Source organism: Xiphophorus maculatus, chromosome 7 (assembly GCF_002775205.1).
Source record: "Xiphophorus maculatus strain JP 163 A chromosome 7, X_maculatus-5.0-male, whole genome shotgun sequence".
Classification (NCBI taxonomy): Eukaryota; Metazoa; Chordata; class Actinopteri; order Cyprinodontiformes; family Poeciliidae; genus Xiphophorus; species Xiphophorus maculatus.
Window position 1 is genome coordinate 14,133,208 of NC_036449.1, and position 23,491 is coordinate 14,156,698.

General features: G+C 37.8%; 1 protein-coding gene across 2 annotated transcripts in view; it reads right to left on the reverse strand.

Moving 5' to 3' along the window:
* Positions 1–8,230: 8,230 nt before the first annotated feature.
* Positions 8,231–23,491, reverse strand: part of LOC102226904 (immunoglobulin superfamily member 3-like) — a 107,234-nt gene continuing 91,973 nt past the window's right edge. For both annotated transcript variants that reach the window (XM_005799318.2, XM_005799317.2), the window contains exons 7-9: positions 15,502–15,912; positions 11,242–11,688; positions 8,231–9,520 (exon numbers count right to left, since the gene is read on the reverse strand). In XM_005799318.2, the coding sequence (XP_005799375.1) occupies positions 9,270–9,520; positions 11,242–11,688; positions 15,502–15,912 (1,109 nt within the window). In that variant the 3' untranslated portion in view covers positions 8,231–9,269. The remainder of the gene's footprint in view (positions 9,521–11,241; positions 11,689–15,501; positions 15,913–23,491) is intronic.

The window sequence follows — 23,491 nt, forward strand, 5'->3', positions numbered from 1 at the left end:
GTCCCAGCAGGAAACATGAGGAAACCTTTGCATCAGTTTACTCCATGTTAGGCAGAACCAGTGGAAACACACAAAATATCATGTTGATTAAATATTGATGGGTTGAGAATATTTCACTGTGCATGTTTGTAAAATATTGCATACTTTTAATTCACCACAAAGAATGTCTGACCCTCTGCATTTTTGTTGTTGTGGATTGTTATTTTTGTAAGGGAAAGTCATTTCAATTTTAAAGCAACTAGCCAGAGTTTTCTGTAAAATCAATTCAACTTACCTCAGATATACAGCATATAGCTTGTCACCTATCAAATATGTCATGATAACTTACTTCTTTACTTTTTTGTCAATTGTTAATTCTATATAGAATTCCAAAGACAATATTCCTCATATATAAGCCTCTAATGACATCACATGTAGCAACTGGTTGTAGATTTATTTATTTATTTAAATATGTAGAATAACATTTTTCTAGTTCATTCTTCATTATTTGCATATTTTAATCAAATCTCCCCTTTAAATAGGTGCATGTGTGTTCCATACAGCTTTAGCCAATCATCTGAGTCACATGTGAGAATACAGCTTTTTTAAGCTGCAAGAATAAACAGATGGAATTTTTAGAAATGCAAGCAGAAAACCACATTTACTTATTTTATGTCTGGAAAAAAGGCACAAAAACCAAACAGATGGATAAAAGGTAAAAAGCAATATGAACTGATTTCTTCCAGTTAATCGTCACAATTTTGCTTCAGATTCACCATGCATAGCACCACCCATTGGGAGACACCGGAGCCAAACTTTGGCTCCAACACATAAAGTTGAACTCAAATCCAACTCAAATTCCTTAGCTTTGAATGAAAATCCACACAGAAAAGCAGCAGCAATTTTCCTTTTCCTTCAGTGCACTGTTTAAAACCCTTTTACTTCTTGAAATTATGCAGTGAAAATTCTCAATTCTTAATATCCTCTAATAAAATATATAACAGGATAGTATCTTTAACTAACAAACCCTTCACTACACATACTATGTTGATTGTATTTTCTAACATAATCTGTAAGGATGACATGGTAAAAGAAATTACTGCCTGCCGCTGTTACGTCCTCGCCAAATTGCAGGGCCATTTCTCGCAGAACAGTTTGTCTTTAATCATCACCAGAGAACCTTGGGTATTGCTTGAAACATGTACATTACAGTTTATTTATCAGGAGTGTTTCTCTGTGTTTTGACTCAGCCTTACATCACTCAGTGAGTCACTCTCCCACAAAGCGGTGTGGTATCATACTGTGGGTAGTGCAACAAGCTGTGCACACAGGCCTCAACCAGCAGTCACACTTCACTTGCTGATAATTCTCTGCCTCGTGCATCTCTAAAAACAAAGCAGCCCATCTGTCTCGCTGACGTGCAATGTGAGGGGGTCAACATGTTTTGGAACCCAAAAAGATATTAATTTTACATTTATCATAGGCAGTCCACTACACAGAGTAAGCAGGAGTCACTCGTCGAAATGCCTTCACCACATTCCCTCTCGTTCGAAGTAAATTTGGATCCCATTGCCTGTCTGCCATACTGCCGTTTCGGATTGCTGAGCACTGTCTATGCGAGTGTGCCCTCTGGTGACTGCGTCCTCAGCAAGAAGAACTGTGGATTTGTGAGCATTGCTTACTTTTATGCAAATCTTCTTTCCTCAGAGGGGGTGGGCTTGAAAAAAAAAATGGAGGCAAAGCAAAAAAGATCAGCCAGAAAGTGAAAGGGAGAGAGAGCTCTTATGCATTTTTGTGAGGATGTGACATCTTAGTCTCAAAAAACCCCATCTGTAGCGTATTAGCAGATGCTATTTCTGAGTATAGACTTCTTTGAGATTGGAGAGCATGATGAGTCCAAGCTATAGCACATTCAATTCAACTTAAATGAATAAAAGTACCCGAAAAAGAGCCATAAGGTGAGCGGTAGTTGCGGTGAATGAGGTTTCCCACTGCGATTCATTGTCTTACCCATGCTAATTACAGTGCTGGCCATGTTTAGCGGCACCCCAGGCAAAGAACTGTAAAATACCTTAAATCATACTTTTACTGCAGTAGTATAATCTCATTGAAACACTTAGAAAATCTAACTTTCAATTTACGTTTTTTTCAGTAGGGAAAATTTTGTTTGTAGTTATTTATACATTTCTGCAGAAATGAATTTCACTGGAGAAATGTTCTTATGTATCCCTTTTAGAGTAAATTTATCAGAGTTTCTTGGAATTAGGGATTCATTACTCTATTTCCCTGAAATATGAATATGGTAGGACACAGAGGCACATTCCTCGGAGTCACTGGCTACAAGGCTGGAAGAAGACCAGTTTTTACTGCCAACATACTGAGTGAGGTAAAAGCAGTGGTAAAATCATGGAAACTTGTGGTTACCAGGTTATAAAAGCTACTGTTAGACTGTTTCCTAACTTCTCATGTATGCTGGAGTATCAAATAACCTTTAACATCTTTGCCACTTTTATTGTACCAATATTTTTTACAATACAAGTGATGGGTGGGTGGGGGGGGGGTAATTTAGTGTTTTATTTCTTCAGGACAGGATGCATTACTTTTACTCTGATGTCAGAAGCTTTTTCATGCTATATTTAGGGATCAACTTATCATCGGAGACTTCAAGTTTAATGTTCCAAATGATTATTAATAGAATTAACCAGAAAGTGTTGGAATTTGTTATTAAAAAGATTCACGGGTCAGGCATGATAGATTTTATCCTGACAAAAAAAACCTTCAGAGTTGAACAGCAAATCAGAATAAGACACAGACAATTATATCTTTTACTGACGTCAAATCTTGGTCTATCCAGACTGACATAAGGAGAATTGACAAACCAGTTTGCTCCTGCAGGAATTCTTGTGTTTTGTGAAGAAAAAACATATTTTGCTTTGGGTCTGCTGCTTTGGAAACAGATCGGTCAGCTGGGCATTTTAACATCTCCTTATCGGTGTAGACTCTTGGTGTGCACAACCTTAGCCTCAGATCAAGTTAATATTGAGTAATTGCTACATTAACCTACGACTTACATAACTTTTGTCTCTCCTCTGGTATGGCTTAGATGGAAATTAAATTTTGTATGAGGTATTGTCCAATGCATAGCAAGAGGGAGCGGGAGAGGATGTAATCATAGGCAGTGTAGTTGTGTCTAACACAACTGAAATGTAAGGCAGGTAAGGAGCAGCATGATGGAGGTATAAAATGGCAGGTTATTCACTGAGTGCCATTTTAAAAGCTTACTAGCTGCAAGTTGAAAGGGAGCACAAAGTGTAGCAGAAAAAGTTTCAACAGCCTTGAGAGCCAAGGTGTATATTGCCCTATTCCATTGAGACACACATTGCCGTATAATGGACGTGTTACACATAGCTTTTCACCATAAACACTCCAACTGAGTGTGGCATAAAACAAAGGTTAACTATGTGGAAAAACACCTCATGCCCACTATTAAGCATGGTGGAAGACGTGTGACCATGTGGAACTGCTTTTTTCCTTGAACCTTGTTAGAGTGCATGACATGAATATTCCCCCCCCCCCACATAATACTCACATTATTCTATAAACATTGGATGTTTCTAGCATTTTTAGTGACAGCCAGTGCAATAACAGAGGATTTTATTTTAATGCTTCCCACACTTTCAACTGTGCCTATAAACGTGACAGCCACTGTAAACACATACTAGTATAAGTAAATATCAATTCAAAGTTGCTGTAAATGTTACATGTAGATAATGCTGTTTGAGGTGAAAATCCCACAAAAGCAAAACAGTAGAGTGCAGTTTTCACACCATTAACCATTGAATGTATGGTTTGAGCAGAGCTAGGGGATTGAAAATAGTGGTAGCGGTTCATTAACTTTTGTGAGAAAACTTCATCCACCAACTGTTTTAATAATCTTTTTCAAAATAAAGCCAAATAAAACACAAAGATGCATTGAATTAGTTAACTGAATGTATCTTTGTTGAATAGACCCAACAGATCATATCAAGTCATGCTATTTTACACCAAAATATTAAAGCTGTTCAGCCATGAAAATAAGGCTACAACACCGCCTGGAGGGATCTCAGGAGGCAGCTGTGGATGGTATTCATATCATTACCACAAAAAAAAAAACTCTATACAGACCCAGTGACAGTGGTAGCATCATGACATCACACCTCAGCCACATTCTCTCCTTCCTGGCACAAATCTGAGGAGATGAAATGAATTTTACATGAACTCTAAGGGATTTCAGAGGCGCAGCTGAAGCAGCTGTTCTGACTGTGGCACAGTTTAACCAAACTGCATCTCTGGGAATGTTTAAAATTTATGAAAGGCAGCTAGTCAACCAACAAATACGTTTTATGTAATTATTTTTCACATCAGCTTTCACTCAGCATTCCTTGCCAGTGCAAGTCAATAACGCTTCTGTAAAGCTGTCAAACAACAGTAAAAACAAATTGAGCAAATGTTCCCAGAGACTCTGAGACTTTAAAATGCACTGACTGTTTCTGAGTAATTTAATCTGTGAAGTTAAGATAATGGTAGAATGGACAGAATAAAAATAAGAATATGGCAAACAGAATAACCTGGTACTGAAATTAGACACATGCATATTTTGTCAATGCACACATCATAGATGTAAGAAAATTTCTGTCATTGTGCATTTGTCAAAATGTGTATTACTCAAGATGTGCAGCCTTAAAGATCCATTATTCTTTCACATATATCAAAGGATGAACATATTGGCTTTTCATAATAAAGAGCCCTGCAGGAGGGCCATGTGGGCCGCAAGCATCCAGCATGCCTTTATTTTCTCTTACACAGACCTATTTTCAAATACGATGGGAAAATCTGGTGAGGAGGAAAAACTCTATCTTTTTCATATAAAGAAAAACTAAAAATTAAAACATACATGAAAAATGCACACAAATTTGTTCTCTGTTAATACAATAAAGTATTAAAATGACAAATAAAAGCATCTTAATAGTTATAGCAAAGAACAAAATCTATTACAGTTGGATATGTTAAAATTCTCAGTAAATTAGGTAAATTAACGCAATATATATATATATATATATATATATATATATATATATATATATATATATATATATATATATATATATAGTTTACTCTTAGTCCTTAGCTAAAATCAAAATCAAAAAGATGTGTAGAACTTATGTATGTATGCACTGTATATACTGTATGTATGACCAAAATTTAAAATGAAATAAGATTAAGGACAGTGTGATGATTAACTCTGACTCAAATTCAAGCAAAACTAAAACCCAGATAGCGCAATAGAATAATTTTGCTAAAACAACATAGACAAATTCTAAATAAAGTTTTTAAACATTTAATTTTCTTTTAATTGTGGTTTTCATTCATTTTCAGGTCTTAGGGTTGTTAATTCTCAAGGAGAGCAACACAATGAAATACAAGAATCCTCATATGTTTTAGTTCACACAGCAGGGAAAGCCAATAGCCCATGTCCAGGAGGCCTGGGCTTTCTGGAGGGTTGATAAAATAAAAGAGTTCCATAAAATAAGACAGATTAACACTGATGTTTCAAAAATAATCTGCATCTTTTCTTTTCTTGTTTGTAACTTTACATTGAAATTAGTGGCTTTAATATCATTTGCAAATCCTGTTTTAAATTCTGCAAAACCTTTTTGAAAATATTATTTTATTTCTTTTGTATTTGATAAATGTTGTATGCAGCAACACATCATGAAAATGGCCAAAGGCTTGCCCTCTTTCTAACTGCCTGATTTAGAAGCGTCTGATATGTAATTTAAGTTGTCTCCATATTGGCTTGACCTATAATTACAAATGAATACTTTATTAGACTATGAATCTTAGGACACTATGCACAGCTAAAGGGCAGTGGCATCTGTCACAAGTGTTTTATCGTCCATTGTGTTCTAAATGTCACCCTAATTGTATGCATTACCATCTTGTTATATCAAAGAAAACTCAAAATTAACCATTAATATTCTGAAGCTTATAAGGTTATCCATCAAGGAAAAATCATCTATTAATAAACTATAATAATGGGTGGCAGGCAAGTTGCCAATATTCCTCTTGGTCTAGGAAAGTGTTTATTTCTCACTTGAACTACAATGCAATTTTTATTCAGTTTTTTCTTGCAGACAAGGAAAACCTCATATGATGTATGGAAGATAATGCATAGTTTAATATAGAGGATGCCTGCTGAGAAGGTACTCATCTAAACTAAGGTGAACGAGGGAGGACATACAAAATGCAATGTGCTTGCAGACAGAAACTGCGGAGAATTTATGGCCGACCTCTACATAATATTCACAATATTCTTTTACAAACAGCTGGAACATGTTCCAGGGATCAAAGTAACAGCACTAGTCCAGATGATATTTGACAGATTCTAGTTTGTTAATATGGTACATTTTTATCAGGCCTGAAAGTTATGGAGTACCACAGAATTCAATGTTTGGGCCAGTTCTCTGAGTCATACTGTTGTAAACATTATAAGTTTCTTATTTGATTTCAGAGAAGACAGACGTTTTTTATCTTCCAGCCAGAGAATCTGAAAAACAAACTGCTTGGTCAGTAACTGACTCATTCAGAAACAATGTAACGAACCTTAGTGTCCTCACAGGATATGTGACTTATAAGCAGGTTTCCAGGACACCCTTCTTTCAGTTGCACAAGATTGCATTCAACTGTCCACTGTCCCAACTGTCTCACTCAAAATGACCCAATGCAGTTTCTGGGGTTCCTTAAGACAGAAAACCTTTTACCAATTGACATAATGGTACTAAATCAAACTTCACTGCATTATTTTATTACTAAAATTGAATTAAAATGGATGCAAATAAGTCTGATTTTGTCAGTATACCTGTAGTGTTTTGAAAGAATGTCTTCTAAATTGCCTTAAGATTTTATGTTACGTACTGGAGCAATGTAGATAAACTGAACTGAATTGAGGCTGTTCTGTTTGCAATGTTTGACCATCTCTAATACTTACCTACTACAGAAATTAATCCCATTTATAGCTTCATTCAAACTTAGACATTTTGAAACTTTAAATTAATTAAAATCATGTCCATTGCATCAGTGCTGGGAACGCAACTTGGTCTTTTTCACATAAATCTGTTTAATGAAGTGCTGCATAAAAGCAAAGCATTAAAAAGACAGTTATGAGCAATAATATCAAACACAGTCTCCACAACACCCATCCTTAAAATCAGCTATTTAAACAGGTTCAAAGGGCATCTTGGACCAGTAGTCAAATATTGGAGATGACCAGGGGCACCGGACACTGTGTCAACTCTTGGCTCAGGAAGTTCGGGAGGAAGGAGAGCGAGGGGAAGGTCGTCAGCTCTGTCACAAAAACACAAGTCTTAAAATGTTCAAAACTTTACAAAACATCGAAATTCCTCCTGTAATATTGTCATGCAATATACATGTTGACACAACTGAGACAGGTTTTTTCAAGAGTTCTCGTGTCCAGTCTGGCAGTGTACAGGTTACGCAGAGGGATTCACCTCTCTGGGCTGACAAGGTGGCACAGCTTTTCCAGCCCTCCTGCCTTACATCACGGTTATGTGGGAACCAGCTTCCGTGACTAATAATAAAAAAAACCCCAAACACATCTCAAGTTTCAGTTGAAACATCCTACATAGGTGTTACATCACATTTCACTAAATAAACAAGCAAAAAAAGCGTATAAGTGAATCAATTCTTGTGACTTATTTGTTCAACTATTGTACACATAAAGCCACAGCATATTATATGTATAGATATACAGTGTTCTGACACTGAACAAACCTGACAGCCTGGTAATGAAATGCTACAAACTGCAACGCGCAGGACGGATCTAGCATTTCTACTTCTACCACATTTTCAACACACAGGCTATTGATATAATGTGCTCAATGCACACATTTTTAAGAAATAAAGAGGCAAAAATGAGAAAGTCTTACAAAGCAATGCAAAAAAAAAGTATGAAACAATAAATACAAAATATTGTAAACTAAACATTTATCCTTGTCAAATCATGTGCAGGTAGCATTTTTGTGTTATATTACACCTACCACACTACACATTAATAATCTTCATTGTGGCCTTTGTATTAAAAAATAAATAAATAAAAGGAGTGGTGATACAGGGCAACCAAGGAAAAGGTGCAAAAATTAAATTTCATTCAGTAACTCAGTTAATTTAATCAAAAAAAGTTGAACTTATTTAAGATCTAACAGCCAGCAAGGCCCATAAATCCACAGCGGGATGTATGCAGACATATTAATCGACTGCCTCTGAACCCATCAGCTTCCCCACTGCCTTTTAAAACTTCAAACATTAGCTGCAGACAACAGTATTGAAAAGGAGCACTTGGCACTGAAAGAAAAAAAAAGAAAATCACTTATGTTTAAGTTCACACATCTTCAGTAAAAGAGACCTTTTCATTTATTCCCCATAATTTTCAGCCTCCTTTACTTTCCCTTGCCGTCTCTTTTCGGAGAGAAGGGTGGAGAAGACGAGTGGGGCAGTCTTTCACTCGGGCCAGAGTGTCTGGCAGTGTTTAAGTGGCACACCAGGACTTGTTTCAGTCTGCCAAGGCGAATCCATTGTGGAGGCAGGTGGGCCAACACACATCCTCGCTCAGGACACAGACTTGTGTGTCCTAGCCTTTGTCTCCTTGCAGCCTGGCAACGGAGCCAGCGGCTATGAAGTCAGTGGGTGCAGAGCATTGCTATGGGAACCAGCATAGTAGGCTAGGCTGTGGCTGCACTTGGATCAGTTTGAAGACTTTTCTGCATACCGTTTAATGCTGGAGTTGCCTGTAGAGTTCACTCTCTTAAATATTCTTCCCGAGACTGGCCAACGATCTTATCTGTAGTTTTTCTTCCATCTCTATTGAAAAATAGATAAATATTTATTGTAATAAAAATCAAAACGCAACTATGGGATTAGGCCTTACAGAAACTGGGAGAGGTTCATGGTACTCTCTCGCCCTTCAGTTTGCCCTCGCGCAAATAATTGTGCTGAAATGGTACATCCATCCGTGTCAGCACATCCACACACACAAACACACAGTCGTCAACATAAAAACAAACAGCCGCCAGAGTAGAAATCTTAAAACTCATTGACTATAATTCAACACGGCATTGAACAACAGTAAGGTCTGAAGGTGGAGTCCACAAAGGCTCCCTGGCATTGTGTCAGCTGAGTCCGCAATGTGCGTGAGGCAGAAAAAAGGGCGGGGTGTGTCCGACACACTCCCTTGCTTAGTCAACCGAGCCGGGGTGCAAGCTGAGTGCTGGGGGGTCCAGACAGGTGGGAGAATAGCTGAGGTGAGGCTCCTTAATCCACAGCAGGGGGGCGCCATTCTTGCCCTCCTGGCTCTTGTTGTTGTTGCGACCTTTGTAGCGCACGACCAGCAACGCGATGAGAAGGATGCCAAAGATGGGGAAAGGGTAGAAGAAGAGGAAATAGAAGAGGGACTCGTTGGAGCACACCACTGACTGTATGGTGGAAACTGGGGGCAAAGAACAAACAATTCAAAATGGTTAGCAAATACAAAGTAGCACAGTGAAGCATTTTCTAAACTTGCATTAAAGTTGAAAACTTCAATTTTTTCAGTTTGTCTTTTGTCGTCTTGTACTCCTTTTCATGCCCCCATGTCATTTGGTGTGTTCATACTTCCATTTTGTACCCATAAAATAACTTATTACCTGAAATCCACATAGCTTGTTTTTCTTTGTTCTTACGTGTGTATTTATTTTGGTATTAGTACCTAATCTTGGCCAACTGACTATAAAATGACAGATTAAACCAAATCAACCCTAAGCGACATCCTACCGTTAATATGTTTTGTCTAATTAGAATTAACAGCATGTCCTTACAGCGAATCCTCTGTTTCTGAAGACAATATGAGACATCCACATGGCGGGTAGGAATTGACATTTAGAAGGAGCAAAATGTCCTGTGGCAGATTTCTCCATATTATATTTAGAAAAGTCAGGTATGACAAAGCAAATCTACTTTATAGATACAAAATGGAGGAGTGAGACAGCTAGTGCACACTCTGAATCTGAGGTTTGAAAAGTTGGCATCACTGGGGGTTGAAATAATGATAAAAACAGAACATCATTTTAGAAAAATCATATTAATGTTATAAATATTATAGAGGTTTAGTTGACTCAGACCTGCTTGTCTACTCATCAAATAGTCAGGGTCACATGTGTTTCACCTTTTTGTTGGTCAGAAGCCAATAAATTGGTGAGCAGAATATTTGGCCTCTCAGAATCTATCTGTATATGTTCAGGAGAACAAAAACTCTCACCACAAATCTTTTCTACAGGATTGACAACAGTGACAACGGTTGAAACTCAAAAGGGTAAAATGAACAGTTGGGTGTGGTGGCGCAGGGGTTAAGCACAACCCACATATGAAGACCTTAGTCCTCGGCGCGGCTGTCACAGGTTTGATTCCCGGCCTGGCAACCTTTGGCGCATGTCTTCCCCTTTTCTCATTGCTCACTTTCCTGTCAACTAACTATCAAATAAAGGCCACCAGAGCCAATAAAACTTTTTTTAAATGAACAGTCTTGCTCTCTTGCAGCCTGAATGAGCCATCAAGATGTTTCTACGATGTCCTTGTGAATGGCTTTTTACATCCCTGTACTTAACATAACATCATCTTTTTTGCTACATATTTAAGTGTATCCCATTCATGGGTAAAATTTATGCATCTTCTTCAGTATCAGCTTCCATGTCTGAGTGTTGTTACTATGAACTAATGGGTATGGTGCATTGCCTGAATGGATAAGGTCAGATTTTTAAGCTTCCAATCATCCAAACACTGGTGCAGTTGATCAAGCTGGGAAAAATTAGACTTACAACCCATGAAAGTATCAGCTATGTAAAAGATCCAACTGGTTGATAAAAATTAATATTTATGTGTAATATGGCATTTGGATAGAGCTAATTTGTTTTCTCTCTGACTGGTATTTGTTCACTAGATTGTTTTCAAATCAAATCTGAGGTAATTAGGAGATTTGCCCTCAATGTTAACTCTGCTTTTGATTAGCTGTTCAGAGGAATAACACAGATTGTGTAATTAACTACATTGTTTGAACTACTTGTTTATAAATTTTCCTTCACCCCTTTCCCTGAATTAATTACCTACATGTTTTTCCTTTGATCAGTGTCACAGACACACGCGGAGGCTCTGAGGATTTTGTTACCAAGGACTCACCTTGCTGCAGTACATTGACAATGGTGACACCAGAATTATTGGTGGCAAGGCGATACCATTCATTGCGAGGGTTGAGAAGCCACTCCTCCACATGGCAATAGTAACGACCAGCGTCTGCTGGCCGGGCTCCGTGAATGGTCAGGCTGTACTGGTCAGAAGTAGTCCTCTCAAACTGAAAGCGGGAATTGGGCCCATTGTCGTCAGGGGGGCTGCAGTTTCCATTTCCAAAGATGGCGTCATGGCCGATGGAAAACACACAGTCCCGCTTATCGTCGTCTTCCCCTGGCTGGTCCTCGATGTCCTCGTCATCGGAGCGATCCACGTACCAGAACACAGAAAAGCGCGAGTCGGGAGACGACTGGCTGAAAATATTGCAGCCCAGTCGAATTGAGTTGGACGCCTCCACTGTCACGTTATTCTCAAGCTCATCAACACGTAGTTGAGGCTCTGGAGCAGTTCCCCAAGAGAGAAGGAATAAAGGAAGACAATTTATGTTAATAAATGCACATATAGTTCAAACAGGGAAGGTGATTTACGTGTACTAATTCACAACTATTGGGCTAATTATGCAATGTTGTCAATTTGGCATTTTCAAAAGTGTTGTAAACGTGGATCCCATTAAATTATACTGCACAGCTAAGTTATTACAGTTACTAAACCCAAAAGGGAAACCTTCATATTATTTAGTTTAATTACAGAGTTATTGATGATCAGATCTTTGAGCTAATCAAAACCAAAAATAAAATTTCTTATAAATGAATGTGCACTGCAGGGTATACGCATGGCATCATTTTGCATGGATTGCTTCATCACAGGACTGTGCTATATCTACTGACCAATCGAGCACAGCGATACCAGGTTTGGGCAATTTGTCAATGAGTATAGGTGCCAGGTTTTGATAGAAAAGAAAATCAGCATCTCCATAAGGCCAAGGAATCAGAGGAAATAATATACCAGACAATTGAGTTGATAAAACACAGTGGACGCACAGGAGCAGATTTCATGCTTGAAGTCAAGGATTATATTAATTTCCACTCTTTCTCCACACTCTGGGAACTTGAATTTCATATTAAATTTAACATTTACTTCCATCAGAAAAGTGGATTTTTGACCACTGAGCAACAGTACAACCTGTTTTCGTCTTAGCCCAGGTAAGAGGCTTCTGATGTCATTATCCGGTTTAGGTGAGGGTTGATACATGGAGCTACAGCTGTAGCCCATATCCTGGATAAGTTTGTGTAGTGGTTCTTGAAACACTAACGCCACACCTCATTAATCTCCCCAAAACCTTTGCACCTTATTTTACCACACATTTTCCTTTTACTCAACTTTCTATTAATTACCTTGGACACATCAGTCTGTGAAGAGCCAGCTTCTTCAGCAATGACCTTTTGTGGCATAACATTTTGTGAAGGGTGTCAATAACTGTCTGCTGGACACCTGTCAAGTCAGCAGTTTCCATCATTATTGTGGTTGCCGTAATCGTAATGTAATAGACTTTTATTTATAAGTAAAGTTCTAATTTTCTGAAAAACTACATTTTGGGATTTTATTAGCTGTAAACCATAATCATCAAAATGAAGAGAATCAAACACTTGAACTCAATTGTGTAATTAATCTATATAATAAAACAATTTAATCTTTTGGACTGAATTACTCAAATAAATTAACTTTTCAATTGTTTTCTGATTTTCTGAGATGGATGAATATATAAAAAGAAAAACGTACATTTTTTAATATTTACTTACAAAATAATGAAGAGATACAATAATTGCAGCCCTAAAATGAACTAATTTAAACATGTTAACATCATAAAATAGTCATTTCTGCATGTGTTACAGGAAATGGAGAAACAAAAGACAAAATTAAATCAGACTCACTATCCTGCCTGCAGCCAGCACCAGTCTTTCCGCTTCCCAGCAGGTTCGGATCCAACCTCAAGGCTAGTTTGTCTGTCTGCATGGATGTGCTACAGCCCTTCAGGGGTGGTTCTATGACCCACTTCCCCAGCAATTTAGAAAAAATGGGGCAATAAAAACTTGGCTTATAATGGCTTTTTCTCACACAATGTTTGGAACTGACTTCTTGTTAAACCAAAATGAGGCGCAGAAAGACAGCAGGGGTGGAAAAACTGCTAATTCCTGCAGCTTCAGAGGATGCTGTAACAATAAATTAAAACCCATCTCTGCCTTCAAAAGTTAAAATCTACAATAAACAATTTTGTGTTCCTGTAATGCATCTTATTTCAGAAGATATTTGAAATTCTTTGAACATCACTAAGGGGTACCCAAATTACAGGTAGCTGTCTATGACTTTATCATAGACAGCTACTCTATGATAAATTCAGGAACAATGGGCCAAAAAGAGATCTCTCTCTCAGAGAGATTAAGAGATACGAGCTGAATCATGCTCAAAATAACTCTGATGAGGTGGGATGTCACGGTGTGGGTGGAAGTAGATACATCGTCACTTTAAATCACTATTTTTCAGTACTGGACAAGTGGATTAGCTTGTCCATCAGTGCCTGGGAGTTTTCCAATTTTTTAATCTTCCTGAGCTCTGACTGGGGCAGATGTTAGGTTAGAACCATTAAGGTGCAGAGCAGAACATGTTGGGAGTCGGTTGAAAATATGAGTGAAATAATTGTAACATTAAATAGGTCATTAATGTAGCACAATACTGAATATACTAAATGTGCCAGAAACGTTTATCAGGAAAGAAGTTAATGTGAAATAAGACCTCTCTGTCATTACACAGTGCTCTTATTGGTAGCGAACAAAATCTGCAAGCTAAAACGCTTTAAGTCAAACTTTGACACTTTTTCTTTATTCAGAAAACAAGTTCAGCATTTACCACTAAAAGTATCAGCTTGGCCTCTGCGTGCACATGTCAGTTTATGCTGATTAGTGAGGCAATTTACACAGTTTACATATAGATTTGATTTGAAAGCAGTTCCTGAGATTCTGTTTCCATGAGTAGTGATGAGCAAAAGACCCCTTCATCTTTCTGCTGCAGGCAGCCGCCATCTGCAAAGCTGTGAAAAGTTTTCTTCAGTGTTTTTTTTTTTTTTTTTCCTGAGTGACAAATTATAACACTTAAGGAGATGATTGAGATTCAGTTCTTTTCAACGTTTCTGTCCAAGGCTGTTTACTGTACACGTGAAGTGATCATGTTGAGACAAAGTATATGGTGAGATGAATCAAGCCAACAAGGAGTGAAGGAGTGTCAAGCTAAAATGTGCCATTATTTCTAGCATAAATGTTATGCTTTGTAGTTCATAAAAACATGAGCTTTATTTGTTAGACCATAGAGAGTGATCAGATTTCATTGGGTCAAACTATAGAGGAGCAGAAACATGGGTTTGCATTACAACTTGTAATTGGGAGCAAGTATTCCTTTTGCAACACTGTTTCACCTTTGCACCTGATGGGGCAGGAAATAGGTTTTCCCAGGAAAAGAACAGAAAATCAGAAGAATGAAGTCACAGCTGAATGCACATCTCTAAAGACCGCAGAGACACATATTGTCTTTAAATTACTTGAGATGCAATTTTAACATTTGATGTATTTATTTATTGAAAAGAAACATACACCTCGTTATTTTTTCAGGGGTGCTGCAATCAAAATTTGACAAAGATCTAGCTGCATACTAAAAAATAAAACATCAATAAATCTAAATGAAAGCAACTTTTAAGAACAAGAGCAAATGAAATTGATGGAAATAAGCTACCAAAGTCCAGAATGCAAATGATAGGAGATGACAAATAATGAATATGTAAACTGATAGATGTTCTAAGTAAAGAATTTTATACATATAGATTTACAATATTAAAGATTTTATTGATTAATAGATGAATGACGACTAATTAATCGTCTGACTGTGAACTCAATTTAGAGCGCTTAGGTTTAACTACGATTAGGAATAAACTGTGAACATGAATTATTTGATTTTATTGCTTTTAACCAAAATTCTTAAAAAAGGGTGACCTGTCACAACAATTTTGATACTGTACTATATTAAATCCCTGCATGCTGTCATGTGTAACCTGTGTCTTTGTTAATTCTACCTCTGCTATTTGTTGGCTTGGAACAAACATGATGGCGAGCCAACCAGGCGTCAAACTTTGAATCTTTTGATCCTTAGAAATATTATCCATGGCAACACTGACCCAGCTCCCAGGATTAAAGAGTCAGCTCATGCTTCACTCATTCATTCATTCATTGAAATGACCTTGAACAAGAGGAGCACTTTTAGCCTCACCTGGTTGTTTGACAAGAACCCTGGTGTAGCCTGAGGTATCCCGGGAGAGTCGATACCAGGCTCCATCTGGGTCACTCAGCCACTCCTCCACCAAGCAGTAATATGTCCCAGAATCACTGCTCTCTGCCCTGTTCAGAGTCAGTGCATAGAGGCGAGGTGAGAGCCTCTCTGCCTGGACCCGCCGCCTCAGTCTCTCTTCGTCTGCGTAGGCGCCGTACTCAAAGGCCCCTGTACGTTCAATCCTCAGCAGGAGTTCATCGGTTTCTGACCCCGCTGCCCGTCTTATGTACCATAGCACAGCATGTTGGGAGTCCTGGCTGGTCTGGGAGGTGATTGAGCAATTGATCCTGACCCTGCTGTTCTCCTGGTACACCAAAGACTGGTTGTTCTTTTGCACCTTTAGCCTACTCTCTGCAAGGAAACAGAAAAAGCAGGGTTGGGGGGTGGAGAAGAAAAAGCCAACAGTCAGCTCTCTGGTTATAAAGAATATGATCAGTGGTGACAGGTACATATCGAAATTTCTGTTTTGTGACAAATTACTTAAAATGCGGTTTATTTCTGGTGGCAGGAGGGCAGAAAATGACTGGCGAAGCGTGGGTGAGTTCAAAAGTTGACAAAGATAAAGACAGACAAGAAGAAGAGGTGAAGTGAAAGAAGAGGGAAATGCCAAACAAGTCAAAGTCAGGGTGATGGGAAGTCTGTTGAAAATGCAGACCAGAGAAAGAGACAAGGGCGATAGATTGTAGGGAAGGATATTATTAGGTAGAAAACAAGACAAAATCAGAGCAGGAGGTCCTGTCAGTCTGCCAGAAAGAAAACGAAGAAGTAATGCATCTATAAAGTCAAGCAGGAGAGAGAGCAGTACGAGAGGAGAGGGAGACGACAGAGAGGTGTGACCAAAATGCCAGGAGGAAGCTGCATTTTTTCTGAGTGCTGTGACAGGATTGGTTACACTGACATCGGTTGCGGGATAGGATTAGCTGCAGGTACATCAGGTGTGACCGCCATGAGAGCCCCACTGTCAAACGCTCAGGGGGGAGAGGATTAGTTGAAAGCGTGCAGAACACACAGAAGTGCACCAACACATACATTCACACAGGTACACACACGCACATACACATGCATACATATACACACATCCTTGACACAAGACATGGCAAAAGAAGCAAAAGAAAATTAAGAGAAATTTGAAACAATATGTAGCTTATGATTCTAAGGCAAAATTATTTTCTCCAACTGTGCTTAGTTTTTCATTTTGTGAGAGAAATTAAAAAGGTTCTTGAGAAGATGTTGGAAACCCCCCCAAAAAAACATGTATTTTAGTTATCTTTAAAAATATTCAGTTTATATATTTTCTAGATATTTTCATTGAAATTGCGCAGATATTTACACAAAACGTCCAACTCTAAAGTTCTATGTATGTTCTATCAACCTTAAAAACACTTTCTTTCATAAAAATAATTCCAATTAACCCTGAAAATCTGATGATGGTAATGAAGCCACATACCAAAAATAAAACATGAAACTTAATTTAAGTAGTGAATCGAATAATTGTAATAACCCAAATATAAACTACCTTAAAAAGATGTATATCTTGAGAATATAATTAGAATATATGAGAATATAATTAAATGTTAAAAGATTAACATATTTTTTACTCTTTACTTTGTGTAAAGCGAACATCAATAAAAAAAATACAAATATGATGACCTTGAACTGATACAGAATAACTTCAAAAATGCCATCAGAAAGCTTTGTAATTTAGTACTTTTGTCAAAACAGGCAGCTGAGGAAAAAGTTATCTGCTGTCAGAAAAGAACTTCTAGATTTTAGAGCTCACACAGACACAAAACAGACGCAGGAAAAAGAACACCTATCTTTAGATCTGAAATATTATTTCTGCTACAACCACTGAAACAGCCCTGAAATAGCACATTATTTGCATAAACATAAGTGGGAATGGGTAAATGTCTTACATTCACCAGAATGGAAGACTGCTTGGTATTTTTTTTGTTCATGTAACACATGAATTTGAGGTTTAACGGTAAAATAAATTAAATGATCTACTTTATTAGGACTTTTTTGATAGACTACTATAAAGCAGTGGATAAATATCAAATGGAAGGAAAATAATAAGGGGTTTTAATTTTTTTTAAATACAAATGAAAGATGAAGTGTTTGTATCCATTTCCACCAAATCAACACTTTATAGAACCACCTTTTTCTGCAGGTTTTTTTTTTATGATATGTCCATGCCAGCTGTTCAGATATAAAAACTGAGTTTCTGCACTTTCGTCTAAAAAGCTCTGTGAAAATAGGTAGACAACACAAGTGAACATCAATCTCCAGGTCTTGACAACAATTCAGAGTTTCTGTCTGGACCTTTACAAGATCCTGAGATCTTGTAAGATCAATATACTTTGATCTAAATCCTTCCATTGTAGCTCTGGCTGTATGTTTATGGTTGTTGTCCTGATGGAAGGTAAACCTCCATCCCAGCCTAAACTCTTTTGCTGCAGCCAACATATTTTTTCTTCCGGTACTGCCCTGGTTCTGTCTATTATTTTCATTAACTCTGACCAGCTTCTCTGTCCCTGCTGAACAAAAACTCCCACAGTGTGACGCTGCTAGTCTTGTTTAAATGTAGTGTTGAAGGCTATGTTCACTGTTAGCATTCCACCAAACAACAATTTTCATGAACAGATTTCATACTGTGTGCCATGTTTCAGATGTTTGCCACGTGTTCAATGACTAACAGTCCTCTTTTAGTAATGGTTTTACCTTGACCCTCTTCCATAAAGGCTGGATTTATGATATGTGATATATATCTCTGTACTATCTCCAGTGGTATTATGAGACTCTTGGCTGCTTCTCCAAACTCTTTCAATTTCAGATGATGGACTGAAGTGTGCTCAAAGATGATCAGATCTGGGGATGATGTTTTAAAAAACTAAAACTACATTCATTTTAAACTTTCCAACAACCATAAAACTCAACATTCAGTTGTGTTGCTTGGTCTTCATACAGTTGCTTAATGTTCTCCAACAAACCTTTGAGGCATTCACAAAACAGCTTTATTTATAGTGTAACTAAATTTCACACTGGTATGTTGTATATAATTAGATTACTTCTGATCAACTTGTGATGAAGGTCTGCAATGGGGATCAGGTTTAAGGGAGCTAAATAGGAAGCTACTTTGAAAACTCTGTATCAACATTCCTTCACTTCACAGTCACAAACTACTTTGTGTTGGTCTAATTAAAGTCGCAGCGACAAAATGTGAAAAAGTTCAAAAGGTCTCAATACTTTTGAAAGTCGCTTATTTGCTACCTAATAGTTTCTCAGCTCCTTCTGCTGTAGTCCATGCAGGGTTTTGGCTATAACAGGCCGGCTGATCGACTGCCTACGGTCACAGCCATCTGCTGAGAAAACCTCATCTTTATCCACAGATTGGTGAGCGTGGTCAACTGACTCCTGTTTGTAGTGCTTCATATATATATATATATATAGTAATAAATATTGCATGATTTTGGGTGCATTTAAAAGACACATGGTTATGAGGCATTGCCAGACCACCCTGTTGTGCAGCAGTATTTCAAGCTAGCATCTCAAATTACTCATCATCACCATTGCTTCTCTACCCACCACATTCAAGAAGCTGAAAACATCTCCATCTGGAAAATGTAGCACCCCGTGGAATCCTGGCAACCATTTTCCTCTTCTTTTTTCAGGAGAATTACCTCTGAACCTCCTGAAGTGAAAGCATGCAGAATGGGATTGGCACGAGACAAAGCAACGCTCTGCAGTTCCCATTTGAAGTTTGAATCCACAGCCAGGAGAAAAACTGGGGGCTGAAAGCCTGTTGCCGTGCACGAGTGTTTAGAAGAAATTCCCTTTCTAATTTAAAATAAGCAAATTACTTAAGCCCTATTAGGTGGCATCATGAGCTATTAAAAGTTATTATTACCAAGGACTCACTCAAGCACAGACTGATGGGACAAACAGAATGGAGAAACAATGAGCCAATAAGCCAGAGGAGACATAAAAGGGGAAGGAATGCTCTCCGTTTTATGCTCCAAAAGGACTTCAGAGTCTCATGTCCCTGCTGAATCTCACTGCTGTGAAAGCAGCTTCACAGAACGGCCTGTCAAATCCGATGACATGTGTCCTTTTCCACAGAGAATTAAGTTTTTCCTATCAACTACAGTAAAGCCCATCAGCCACTTACAAAAATGCAATTGTTGACAGAATCAGCAATAACTCAATCTGAGGCGAGTATAAAGCCAAGTAAAGACTATTCTTTGTTATAATGTAGATGCTCCTCATGTATGTTCAATAAAGAGCAAAATTACCTCTGTGTTTGAAGGTCATCATGGCAATCAATATCTGTTTCTGGTTCCATTACATACATTCATGACTGTGCTTCTGTAGCAAGAAGTGCCCATCCACAAAGTGACATGAATCCAATATCAACAGTGCTTGCTTTTACATCTAAAAGGTAGTTCCTGTGTAAGTCAAGCTTAATTAGACATATAGGTTGTTTGAAATGTACAAGCTTTGACTGCCATTCAAGAAAACATTTTTGTTTAAACTTTATCCTTGAGAATAATGGTTCAGAGCCTTCAGTATTGTTCACCTACTGTTTCCAGGGCAACCGTGAGTCTTAGATCACCATTGTGAAGTAAGTTTGAGGAACTCACAGATTTCTTCCTCCAGCAATAGAGAGGGAAGGCACAATTACCCAAGGTTAGGATTCATATAGCATACAACAATTATATATACACTTTTTATATTACACAAAGCTGTTCACAAGTATGTTTTGAACAAGTCTCAAGTCTCTAATGACTGAAAATAGACTCACAATAGAGGATAAATATGGGCTAAATAATAACGTTGCATTCAAGTGGGTTACATTTTAAATCATGCAATGTTTTGTACATATCACATCAATATTTAACAATTCTCTTTGTTTTCAGAATTTTTTTTTCAACATGCAATGAAGCTGTTTTGCATGTAAACAGACTTAAATATTCGTTTCCTGGCAGATATTAGTTTGTTTTGTTTAAAGCTTGCAATTCCACCCAATTCCTTTTTTTCTACCAAAGACTGTAGCACAACACTAGTAAGAAACAAATCTTCTGCAGGTTCCAGCAGAAAATTAAGGTTTTACAAGATTATCACCATTTATGCTTTAAAGTACATGTGTTTAACATCCATCTCATTATGTTTGTATTAAAATAAACAAGTTTTTGTCAAAGATGATGATGCATTTACACAAGTTCTTAGTTTTGATGCATTTAATCAGTAGTGATCTAAACAGTTTATATATAATATGAAAATGCTGCTGCTGGTTATCTGTTACCCTCTAATGAAGCTAAAGTTAGCCTCTAGGAATTTTCCATCTGTGCTAAGCTAAAGGGCTATTTCACAGTTTTTAATGAGCCTGATATGCCTTTGATCATCTTTCATTAAAAATCTAAAATAATAACACTGGACTGGTCAGTCCTGAACCAGATAACTACACTGAACAGAGATGATTTAAATCCTAAATATTTATGAAACCTTTGTAACTTTTGAATTAGACAAGCATAAAAACCACAATATATGGATTAGTCAAACCTGGACTAAGTTACCCAACACTGATTATAGATTCTTTAAAACAAACTGTGATTTTTGAAACCCTTTTTTTTGTTTGTTCTTTTTTTTTTTTTTTACAAAAATTCAATCTTAGCAAATGATTGTGTACTTTCATCCTGTGAGCTGGATGTGTCATTACACCACTACCTAATTCATAAACTTAAAATACATTACCTTCCTTTGATGGATTATGAGATGATTTAAGATGCAGAACATACCATTATCCAACAACATTCCAGTTGCTTTGTGAGCTTGTTCCACAAACTCCCCAAACCCAATCAGTAAAGCCTCTAATTGCTCTCTGAAACGCGTTCTCACCCTGTTTTTATGTGTGCCTAATTGGTCTAGTGTAATGGCCGCAGAAAACAGCATGGTTGAAAACAAAGCAGCCCGTATTCCTCTTAGAGCGGAAAGAGCCTAGGCAGATGTAAGCAATCATCTGCATTTGTTTGTCTGTGTGAAAGATTGCTTCAAAAGTAGCTGGTGAAATTTCGCACAATTGCTCTGGAAGGTGGAGCATCAACTGCAGCACAAAACCAGATAGTTTCTTTGAAACTGAGAGACACAGTGTTCCCTGAATGCCACTGTAAAAGCTTTTTTTTTTACCAGAGGACTTGCACAAAGTCTATAAATAACAATCCTGTCCGACTGTACCCAAACCTCGGGCTTATTGTTTACGAAGCCCGGTTGATGAAAACAAGTCAGAGTCTTGGGGATGAAGGGGGGTTCTACTGTGCCACTTCAGAGCACACCAGTCACAGCTTTTACTCTCTCACTCACACTTGTAACAAAATTTTAGGTTAACTTCAAAGGAGCTGTAAAACTTCCTGGCTGAGTGTTCAGAGAAGGATGTGGCCCGAAATGGTAAATCAAAGGCTGTGCTATCCTTTACTGTTTCCCAGGGAGGAAAAAAAACATGATTCATTTTATGTTTCTGTTCTGCGATGCCGCTGCCGTTGAAATCTTTTAATACAGGACAGGCTGTGGCTCTCACTTAAGCCTCTCATCTTTTGCCCCCATCACAGTCTGTCACTCTTGTCTAATCAGCCCTGCATAAATATTCAGCAGACTAACCTGTGGGTTCATGACTATTAACGAGGCCTAAATGAAGCGCGAACATCAGAAATGTGGTTCAGCGCTTCTAGTTTAATATGTCCTGAAACATCACGGAGCTGAAATTCATCCACCGGGCAACAAATCTACTTTCATGTTTCAAATTTAAAAGATGAAATAATGTGAAGAACAAAGACGTGAATTAAAGAAAAAAAAAATGGACACGTTTTTCTAAAGAGGCAAAAATAAACAGAAAGGTATGGGTGAATATCATCAAAAAGAACTGATATTGACATCGAGAGAGATGTGTGCAAAAGAAATGAAAAAAAACGTGTCTAAAAAACAGGAGTGAGATGTAAAAGACAAAGTGAGAACGACGTCTCGCCTGCTGCACCCTTAGGGACGCTGATGCTTTCAGCATTTAGCACTGCCCTCGCTTATCCAGCATTGGGACAAGACCGAAGGTTTCAGTTGCACCCTGATCCTCCAAGAGGACAGCTCACGTTGGCTTGGCGCTACCCACAGCAACTTCACACAATAAAAAAAAAAAAAAAAAAAACGACACAATGACCTTACTGAACTTCTGAAACAGGAGGAGTATAGGGCAGGGCAGGCCGAACGAACGTCGGAAGTAATGAAAGACAGAGTTTCCTCTGAATGAAAAGTGGCTTCCTTTGGAGAGCTTGAAGTGTAATTTCTATGCTAATGACTGTGATGTATCTATGATCCCATTGTGTCAGAAGGATATTACCACGACTCATCGCTGGCTGAGTTAAATATGGATATCTATAGGCCTTTTCACTAAAAAGCCCCGTTTTGAGGCACCTCTGGTCATTCACAGACCACCAATCAAGCTGTTCATGTCCCGTTTCGATGCTCGCTTAGACAAAGAACCATAGGAGATGCATACCATGAAAAGATCTTCATGTCATTCTGTTTTTAAATGAATAATTCTGGATCGATTTGGTGCTACAATCTTTAAGTGACTGGCTATATTTAACGCTTCAAATGCAAGCACATCTTTTTACCATTTGTAAAATAATTCACCTTATCTTCCTCATCTGGCCATAACACATGGTTGCTCACACTGAACCTGGTTGTGTATAAAGTTCCTTCATGTTAAGATGAGGTGGTTCATCTCGGGAGCCACCTGCTACACTGTTGATAAGGATGAGTCATTGCTGAAATCTCAACGACTTCCAATCAGCCTTTTTACTTATATGATCTGCTGAATTTGATGCTATTGTAGTATAACTTAAATTTATTAGACTGTATGTAATTGGATCTTAATCCTGTACAA